The sequence below is a fragment of the Eurypyga helias genome, unplaced genomic scaffold, assembly GCF_000690775.1.
Source record: "Eurypyga helias isolate BGI_N326 unplaced genomic scaffold, ASM69077v1 scaffold3201, whole genome shotgun sequence".
Lineage (NCBI taxonomy): Eukaryota > Metazoa > Chordata > Aves > Eurypygiformes > Eurypygidae > Eurypyga > Eurypyga helias.
Genome location: NW_010232605.1, coordinates 13,371 through 23,800, shown reverse-complemented (window position 1 = coordinate 23,800; position 10,430 = coordinate 13,371). Strand labels below are relative to the sequence as shown.

Below are 10,430 nucleotides of genomic sequence, written 5' to 3'. Positions count from 1 at the left end.
GACCCTGCCAGCAGGGAAGCCAGGTGTAGGGTAAATACCTGTCCCGGGGGGTTGGAGGTGAATCGCCTTCTGTGTCGCCGGGGTGGTCACAAGGCCACCGGAGCAGCATTTCTTTGCTTGGCTCCGCGTGAGTACACGGTGTGAAAAGCAAAGCTCTGCCTGCTGCTTTCTGGGCTGTTACTTACTACTTGTCCTAAGCTGGCATGAACCTGCACGTCCAGCGTGAGAGCTCCCCCTCGGCTGAGCTGCCAGAACGGTCTGTATTGCTACATGATGAATGGCATCAGAGGCTGTTCCCGGTTAAAAATACCCTTCTTCCAGCAAAACTGAGCTTGAGGCAGCGCCTGGATCTGTTGTGCTGCGCGCTCACCAACCGTGCCGGGGGGGAAAACCCATTTCTTCTGGCAGCAGCGCAGGTGTATGCTGGCCTAAAGCCTCCGTGAACCTGCAGCGTCGCCACCTGCCATCTCCTCCCTGCCCTCTCTGCCCCCTCTGCCCCAGCAGTTTCTGCAGAAATGTGATTTCCCGAAACCTCCCGATTTCACCTCGGCGCAATCTGAATTTGTGGAGCCACATTCACGATGCAGGGAGTGTGAACCGATCAGAGCCTGCCGCGGGCCGGGGCGACAGGCTGGGACAGAGCTGCCACGTGGGGCTTCTCCAGCCTCACCGGCGGGCCAGGGGCAGCTCTCAGCTCCCTGCTGGTCGTGGGACATGGGATGGGGACAGTAACGAGAGGGAACTGGAGCATTATCTAACGGTTACGGCAGCTGCAGGAGTCATTCTGCTGGGCGTCTGCTCAGCGCGGCTCAGCCTGCCAAGAGCCCGGATGGATTGCTGGCTCCCGAGACGGTACGGCAAGGTCGCTCCAACGCCCAGTGCCACGTGAACGGAGTGGCCTCTATGTGACCATCCAGGATCTAGCGCTTTCCGCAGGAGCAGGCACAAGTGGCGTTCCTCTTCCTTACGTGTACGCACGTTCCATTGTCGGCTGAAGCGTTCCTGCGCTGTGTGGGCACAGTGCAGCCCGTGCGGGTGGTCTTACTCTGCTTTAAGATGGCTCCAACCAACGACTGCTCCGCATTCCGTGCTCCCGGAATGTTGGTGAGGCAGCTGTACTGCTGCACCCTAATAAGCCGTAAGGTAAGGAGCACGGCGAGGGCCCCGGCTGGCCTCAGCTGAGCTGCTGGAACTTGGTGCACCTGCGTAGGAGGAAAAATCCCGCACCTTCCTGTGGTACGGCGTGCGCCCAGCTCACATAATGTAAGGACTTCAGACCGATCCCTTTCCCCAGATGCCGACTCTTTCTGCTGGCACCGTGCCCAGACAGGAAAAGGAGTTTTCTCCGTTTCCTTTGAAGAGGCCAAGCTGTTGGAGTCACCTGCGACTGTGTGTAGGTGAGGTTTAGTTACTGCAGGTGAGGAATTGGCACCTGACGGAAAGCGCATCCCTTCTAACCACAGAGCACAGCACAGGCCTGGTGTTAGTTGATTCCAGATGCTCTTGTTCCCGCTGTACTGCTCTGTGCTGTCCCCGCAGCCAATTCCGATCTCACCTAATTCGCCCCGTTGCCGTTGTTGCATGCTGACAGCCAGGCAGGTGCTGCAGGCCGTGTCATTAGCTGTCTGCACCGTGTCTGTGTGTAACGGGGGTCGGAGGAGGTGACTTTTCTCCATGGTAACAAAAAGCATAACCTCCTCTTAGTGTTGCGAGAGCAGATGCACCCTTCCCTCACCTTCCCAGACCAGTCAGTGTCTGCAGCCACGCATGGACCGATCCGTGCAGGTGTGTGTCACTCGCCACGGAGTCACTACGGTTGGAAAAGCCCTGTAAGGTCATCCAGTCCAACCATCAACCCAACACTCCCACACCCACTAGACCATGGCCTCAAGCACCACGTCTACATGTTCCTTGAACACCTCCAGGGATGGTGACTCCACCACGTCCCTGGGCAGCCTCTTCCAGTGCCTGATCACTCTCTCAGTGAAGAGGTTTTTCCTAATATCTAATCTAAACCTCCCATGGTGCAACTTGAGGCCATTTCCTCTTTCCCGGCACAACTTGAGGCTGTTTCCTCTTGTCCTCTCCCTTGTCACTTGGGAGAAGAGACAAACCCACCCTCTCTGCACCCTCCTTCCAGGGAGTTGTAGGGAGCAATCAGGTCTCCCCTGAGCTTCCTCTTCTCCAGGCTGAACTCCCCCAGCTCCCTCAGCCGCTCCTCATCAGCCGTGTTCTCTCGTGCCACGTGTCTCCTCGTACACGCTCTCCATCCTCACCGTGTGGATGTGGCTGCAGGCAGTGGATGGCAAGGAACGTGCTCTTTCAGCATCTCATTGGAGATGTTTTTAAATCACGCCCCCCCACCCCACCCCAGGCTCTTTGGACCTGAAAGCCAGTGTCAGCTCTGAAAATGTCTCAGGCAGCCTCAGTACCGCACTGAAAACGTGACGGTTCCACCTGCCGTGTTACTGTGGCTTTCTGGGCAACACCAAGACAGCCGTAGCAGCATTCCTCAGCCTGATGGTTCCACGGTTCGGTGTTCAGATTTTTTAACCATGTCAGTATTTGCCAGTATGTGCCAGTATTTTGTTAAGAATTTCATTAAGGTAATTAAAAGACACTAACTCCTGTCTGGATATAACGAGCGGGATTAACGTAACAAAACACCTTGCCCCTCTGTTTCTGCAGATTACGCTACACAGCTTGTTCAAGTAGTTTTTACCCACAGCTATAATCATGGTAGCGGGAAATAAATGTTGGATTTTGCTTTCTGCTTTGCTTACACAGTACAGTGAGGGTTCCACCTCTGCAGCCTTAGAAGTAACGCTGCTTACTGGACAAATATGAAATAGTTTCTTCTGCATCTATGGCCCTTCAGCTTTGAGTGTCGCGAGTGAAAGATTAAATAATTGCACTGAAACAAAGCAGTATTCCCCTTCTCTTTAATAGATCCTTGGAATATACTAACAATGCTGGTGTTTGCATGAGCGTCTGGGAAAGAGCTGTGAGAATCGCGTTTCCCAGACTGGGTGGAAAAAGAAAAGAATTTGTTAAATATATTTAAAGATGGCTTCATCACTTGTACTCTTCGCAGGACTCTAAGCCCCGCGTTTAATTACGTTGTCTGGAACCACTAAAGGAATTTGGGCTGTGAGATGGTGGAGTATTTAAGAACAACATTCATCCCCTTTTATTTCAAGTTTGGTTAAAGACCTTAAGGAACGAGCAAGGCACCGCAATGACACACACGCTGAATACTTTGATTTGGCTATAGCGTATTTTAATTCCTGACAGTGTTTCTGGTCGTGCCATGCTGCTGTAAGCACAGGCCTTGGCTAGCCGACTGCCGTGCCCGTACGGCGTCAGTTGGCTGGACGGAGCTCGCTCCTCGGCGTACACGTAGCAGCAGTGTGAACAGTACTAATTCCTTCTCTGTTAAGAAAACCCCAACAACAGACCCAGTAACTTGGTGGCCAAACTTGCCCATGTCTTCACCAAAGGCCCACCTAAAGCAGGGTGTGCTGCTGCGGAAGGGGCAGGTACTGCTCTGCGCTGGGTCCTTCCTCTCCGAATGCTCATGTGGCGTCTTTGCAACCATTAAACGTGTTGGAAATTCTGCTGAAATCGATTGCTCATCCTTCTTTCTTTCCCATTTTCAGCCATCCCTTCCCAGTGAAGTTACTCACCCTTTGTAAAGAAGAGATCAAAAGATCCAAAGACATCCGGAAGCTTCGCTCCAGCACAGGAGTGTGAGTCGATGAAATAATCTTTTCTGTGCTCCTGCAGAGTGAAGAAAATCTGGTGGCAGTGCCTTCCAGGTGTGACAGCCAGGTCTGTGTCATCTGAAATTTAAAAGACAGATGCACAGGTTCATGTCACACCAGGCTGAGAGAGTTTCACGTACTGCTGGGTGCTTGGGGTGAAAACACATGAAGGAGGTGATAAAATTTAGCTGATTTTAAAGTGCTGATGCTCTGAAAGATGCAGCGAGTCATCCGCTGTTTGCCTGTAGAGCGCTTGCCTCGGTGCCCATGCACAGCATGGATAACGGATTAGGCCTGGTACAAGCACTAGAAAGAGCTGAAAACATCTGCAACATTATTGTCTGGCTTTAGGGTAAAAGCCCTCGGTTTAGCTGGCAGAGAAAGTGAAACAAAATGCTTTTACCAGCCAGGAAAGAGGGTACGGTGTGAGGAGGGGAGGAAAACCACGGCAGAGCATCACAAAGCCCCGTGAAGGTTTGCTGCCAGAAACTTCCCCCAATTCCTCAGGTGTAACAATGTCAAGCAATGGTTTTATTGACGTTCATCTCCTTCCTTTCTTGTAATACTTGAAGAGTGCAAGGAAGCCCACACCGAGAGGCAGCCCCTGTTCCTATTTGCCCTGTGCTGCACTGTACCTGCTTGGCCGGCCCTGTGCTGCTGCCCCTCCGTGGGAGTGTGTCAGGCAGACAGAGGTGCTGCAGCGGCAGCTTTAGAGCCGTGTGTGCACTGGGCACAGACGTGTGGCCTCTCGGTGACCCGAGGGATTCCAGTGTGCTCGCCCTCAGACCTGGCTTCCCCACAGCACTTGGGACTGAGATGTCCTGGGGGCAGCGGAGCTTCCCTCCCGCCCTTTTCCTGACAGACCTCTTCAGTCACATCCTCAAAACCTCCCTCTGTACTTGCAACACCTGACCTTTTTTCCTTCCTTATGTGCTCTAGGTTTTGTGGCCTGATTCAGTTCCAAGGAGACATGAGAGAGAAAGTTTTATTTCAGTTGTTTCTCCTTCTTTGCCACCCATTTCCCACAGTAAGTACTGAAAACACTGAATATTATCAAATGTATTATTTAAAAGACTTGACAAGTAAAAAATAACTTAAAAGTGTATTATGGCAGCCTTATATTTTAGAATCATAGAATCTTTTAGGTTGGAAAAGACCTTAAAGATCATCAAGTCCAGCCATTAACCTAACACCGGCAAGTCCACCACTAAACCATGTCCTTTAAAGTTTCTTCATAAAGATATAATTACATATGCACCCAATTAAATAAATGGGGCTAAGACCTGCAAAAAACTCCGCAGGCTTTCTTTGTAAGCGGTGGAATCATAGAATCACAGGATGGTTTGGGTTGGAAGGGACCTTAAAGACCATCCAGTTCCAACCCCCCTGCCATGGGCAGGGACACCTTCCACTAGACCAGGTTGCTCCAAGCCTCATCCAGCCTGGCCTTGGACACTTCCAGGGATGGGGCATCCACAGCTTCTCTGGGCAACCTGTCCCAGTGCCTCAGCACCCTCTCCGGGAAGAATTTCTTCCTGATATCCAATCTAAACCTCCCCGCTTTCAATTTAAACCCGTTACCCCTTGTCCTGTCACTACAGGCCCTTGTAAAAAGTCCCCCCCAGCTTCAGTGTACGGCGTAGGTTTATTTCTCACGGGTCTGCTGTTGGCAGCGCTGCCCCCTGAGATGGGCTGCTGGCTCCTTGCTGCGTGCCGGGCTCTCGCACCCGCTGCTTCCCGCCCTCTGGCCCTATGGGTTCAAATGAGAAGCGATTAGGCCCCAGGCCGTTGGCTGGGTGTACGCGGCAGCCAGCACAGCGACGGGCTGTTCACGCTTGGTGCCTGACCGCTCCAGTCGGCCCAAGCGCTGTCAGTTTTGCCCAGTTTCCAAGAGCAGCGGCACAGCAGTCGCGCTGGTTCACGCAACGTGTCTTTGTGCTCGGTGTGGCGGAAGCGTGTGCCGTGCAGGGGGGTTTCCCAGCAGTTTACATTTTTCACCTAACTGAAACAGGGCACAGAGGTCTGAGCTGTGACGTGGAGTGTGTGTAAGAGAAGATCATCGCTGGGATAGTAGTATCTTGGTCCCGCAAAATTTTTGTTGTCTCAGTAGGGTTTGGGGTGTGTTTTCACTGTACAAAACCTGGGGCCCCGGTGACAGCCAACCCGTACAGCAGCTCTTGGTGGCCCTGGGGCTCCGTACAAGGGTTTCACCCGGGGCTGTTTGTGGATGTCCCTGGGAGTGAGGTCCTGCCCGTCAAGCTGCAGCGTTAGCCGCCTGGTGTAGGAGACACAAAGGATGGCGAGGTAGCTGCAAGGGCACGTAAAAAGAGCGTGAAAACCCACGAGGCCCCGCAGTGGTTGGGGAACGGTGAAGAGCCTGGTCCTGGCCAGTGCGACCAACCTTGTTTGTTCTCACACCGGTTACTTTTGCCCATTACTTTTCGCCAAGGCTGAAATCAGGGTACTCGAAGTCTGATACTTTGGATTTTCATTCCGACTGTTTCCGTGCGGTGTGTACAGGCTACATGAAGGACCCTTTGCAAGAAGGAAGGGCACAATGTAAGAACTGAAGAGAGACCATTCAATTTCATGTTTTATTGATATTTTACATTGTAAATTTTTTTTTTTTACAGATGGGCCAATTTAATTTGGCACTGCTGCTCCAGAAATAACCCTGTAATGTCTCTGCCTTCCTTTGGCTATCATCAGGCTTTCTTGAAAAAAAACAAAATTTGGTTTTGTTGCAATTTCACCAACTTCCGTTTAGTCTCTTTCTACACACTGTGCAGCAGAAAGCAGGTTAGCCAGCTCCTCCTGTCCGCCCCCCAGCATCGCTGCTGACACGGCCCTGGGAAAAACACTGCTGCTGGAAAGTGGCGTGTAAGAAGCTGACGCTGTGCACGCCATCACCTCTCTCCCAGTGTTTTTTTAAAGAGTTTTGCTGACTCTTCCTGTCTCCAGACTGGGAAATCTGTTTTGTGAGCCTACAGCTACCAAAGTCAGAGCCAGGCTTTGGCTCAGTGAGTCCTTTCAAGACAAGAAATACTCCACTTGGGCCAGTCTCAACCATTTGAATTCATTCCCTGTGAGGGACAGAGCTGTAGCCGCCTTTAATCTGAAATACTGCAGAAATACCCCAGTAGTAGTAGCGTGGATGTCCCTGAGGTGCAGAAAGGCAGCCCGTTCCTGCAGCAAATCGCTGCCGGAGGCAAGGGCAGACGGTAGTTCCGAGGATGAGCAAGTGCCCACCTCTCAGTAAGAGGAACCAGTAACGGCACGTCCGCACAGGGCCCTGGGTACTTCACTGAAACTCCCTCTGCCTCTTCCCTAGATACGGAAAACGACCGCCAGTCAAGTTTACGAAATGCTGATAACCTACAGCGACGTGGTCGACCCGGCCGTTATGGATGAGGTCCTGACCATACTCAGCGACACCAACTGGTGAGTGGGTCCGTTGCCAGGGGTAATAAGAGCCGAAACAAGCTTTTGTCCCACTGAAGTTAAAAGAAGTCTGTGCCTTTGAAGGCTGATGGCAAGAAAATGCTACTGCAGTTCTAGCTGGTTATTGCTTCTAGGCCAGGAAAGCATCGCTGACAAGAATTCTGCTCTGACCTGGCGAGCAGACTGTCCCCCTGGCAGTGGTGTGTATGAAATCCCCACTAGATAAAAGTGAAATGGCCATGTTTTTCTAACAACATAAAAAGGGAGGAGATCTTGGAAATCCTCCACGAAACAGAGAGAGACTGGGCTGTGCAAACAGTCAGAATTCAAGTGCACAGACAGTTTCTTGGCATTTGTGAGCCCTGGCAGGATTTTGGGAAAGGAAGGATCTCTGCAAGCTGGAAAACAACAGAATTAGCAGAACAGCTCAAATCTCCCATGAAATGTAATTACTCAGAATGCTACAAACATTGCATTCAAGCAAATATTTTGAGTTGGAACAGTCTGGACGTGTCCCACGCATATGATGGCATGAATTAAACCACCACTTCGTAGAACGGGATTCATTTCTTTTTACCTACTGTTACCTGTAACGTTGGCCTTTTCCCAGGGCAGCTCCGTGTGCGAGGCTCCCCGCTGCAGCGGAGGGGCAGGGGGATGCCCGTCAGCACCGCTGAGGTGCCGGGAGCGGGGAATACTCACCGTAATTTTGGCACTGCTTTTCTTCCCCTTTCTGCAAATTTTAGCACTGTGCATTCTAGTGGCCTGGGGAAGTTTCTAGAAGACCGCATACCTCAGGTAGCTGGGGAACTGCGGGCTTCCAAGGTGCTAATTAGCTACTGCTGTGCTCAGCGTTGGTCGCCTGGGTCGGGGTCTACTTGCCCAACACCCTGCCTCAGACTGTAGTCGGAGGTCCTGCGGGAGAGAAGGCGGATATAAAGCTGTGTGATCTGTCAGGCACTGGGTTAACTGGCTTTTTGCCTTCGCTGACATTTCATGGAGATGAAGTTAACCTAGACACACTCAAGGAACAAATACGCCTTAAGGTCGTGGTTTACATATTTTCAGGCTTTATTTAACTTTTTGTAACTTTCTAGTTTATTTCTGAGCTCGAATAACTGGCTGCTGCTGGTGTTCTGAATTTTCCAGTAAGAAATTAAAGTAACAGTCCCAGATTTGGAGAGATGCTTATCAGCAATTCCACCTGTTGATGAAATGACTCCTTAACCAGCTCTCAGTGTTTGGTGCGAGTCAGCGCGCGCTCGTGAGACCTCGGTTTAAGGGCAGGCTTGCTTGGGTATTACAGACAGAACCTGTTAGCGGACGTGGAGGGCAAGGGCTGGACGACCGCTGTCACAAAGGGGTGTTGTCGGTACCGACGTCAGAAGCGGCCCACGCCAACCCGCGCTACTCCTAAACGGGCTACTAAAACAGAGCAAAAAAATTCCTAAAATCCGCTTCAGAAAACAAAATACTCTCGTTTCACCTTGTCATTTTTAAGGTGTGGCTGGCCGCCTGTTCCATTCCGCCGTAGCTGAGGGCTTGCCCTAAGCTCCCCCGCTGCAGAACGTCCATCGCGCTGCGGTTAAGGGTGGAGAGGTGGTTTCCTTAAAGTGTAATTGGTTTATCTTGGTAGATTTGAACTGTTTAAGAAGGTACTTGAAGTCAGTGCCGAGCGTCAGAGCTGCTCGTTACTCTCCAGCTCTCTCCGTGCTAACCCAGGCGTGGCACGTGCTGAATTACAAGCAGCGTTAACATCGGGAACCCCAGTGAGAATGAGTGTTTGGGAAGGATGGTAATTACTGGCATGTGCATATTTGTTCCTTGTTGGAACTATGGAGAGTTTATCGTACAGTTGTATAAATTTCCAGATTAAATAGGTTTCTGGATTAAATACTGCAAACTGTCCAAGGCATTTAACAACCCAAAAGGAGTTCAGGTTGTTTCTAACCTGCCCTTTATGCCTTTTCTCAGTTTATGTGCCAAGAGTTAATTTTTAGTAGCCCATTTACAGTTGTTGCTTAAGAAAACCAAACCAGAGCTTGCGAGTTGGTGAGTAAGACTGGCAGTTCCACAGCATTCCAGTTAGTCGTCGATTTTTTTACAACAAGGAGGAGAATGTTCCCTGCGTGGATTTTTTGGGCATTTGGGGGCTCTTTTTGTAACTGCCACTTCTTGAGGAAATTACTCAGGGACGTCAGGGTATTTCAGAAACCTTTAAAAAGACTCACAAATGTTTGGTGTGGATTTTGGGTTTCTTCAGATAGTAGAATGTTCTCCAAATCCCGTGACTTTTATTTAAATTCTCAATGTGAAGTTTTTCTAAAGCAAAAAGGAGCTATAAATTTAGGGAATAAATTAGTAAACTTCTAGTCAAAAGGGTTGTAGGAATCAGTGTTATTATTCTTTAAGATTTCTGGATTCCACAGAAGGCTCAGACACTTCCCTAGCAGCTGTCACGCTGGAAGCCCCGAGTCGTACTTACGGCAGGTCTGGCCAAAGATGGCACAAAACCGTGGCATTATTCTCCAAAAACTTCCACAGTTTGAAACGGAGGTGGAAGTAGAGGTGCACATGCAGCATTCCCATCATGGAATGGGTCGCTTAAGAAGTTGTATCTGTGTAGCCAACTCCAGGTTTTCGGTTGTGAAATAACTGGAGAACACTTCCTCCTGCAGGGAGGCGGAGCTGCCGGCAGTGAGAGAGAAACGCAACTGTCTCTGTGATCTGATGAGGGTGCCCAGACCGCAGCTGGTGTCCAAGGTAAGGCATGGCGTGTGCTCCTGAGGGGGTTTCAAAGAAACCTGGTCATGGTCAGCGTGCCACCAGATCTGCTGCGTACCTCTGTGCCACAGACGCAGCTCTCGCTGCTGCGCGAGCATGCCAGGGAGCACGGCCTCGCAGCTTCCTGCAGAATATATGGAGCTGCTGGAGACTGTTGGCTTGAGCCCCTCCAGTCTCATTTCTTGAAAACGTTGGAGACTTGCAGTGTGACATCTCGCTCAGACAAAAGGCAAGAATGAAATAATGCAGTACAGATGTTTCACAAACCTGTCTGTCTGCCCTTTTGGGGGAAAGAAAAAGGGTAAAAACTTCCCACTCAATTTCAACAGTGCAATGGTAAGGTGGTCACCCAAGCCACGGACTTGTGAGGCTGCCAGAGAGGAAGAATTTAACCCAGAGGTTAATACCCTCGTGCGATGACAGGCACTACCTCTGTATGCA

The 10,430-nt window shown here is 50.7% G+C and overlaps 1 protein-coding gene across 1 annotated transcript in view; it reads left to right on the top strand.

Annotated features, from left to right (window-relative positions):
- LOC104516925 (tubulin-specific chaperone D-like) overlaps positions 1-9,968 on the top strand; it is a gene marked incomplete at its 3' end in the record, with an annotated part of 14,367 nt that extends 4,399 nt beyond the window's left edge. The window contains exons 4-7 of the mRNA XM_010161431.1: positions 3,660-3,749; positions 4,704-4,791; positions 7,096-7,205; positions 9,884-9,968. Coding sequence (XP_010159733.1) covers positions 3,660-3,749; positions 4,704-4,791; positions 7,096-7,205; positions 9,884-9,968 — 373 coding nt within the window. The remainder of the gene's footprint in view (positions 1-3,659; positions 3,750-4,703; positions 4,792-7,095; positions 7,206-9,883) is intronic.
- Between the last annotated feature and the right edge of the window lie 462 nt (positions 9,969-10,430).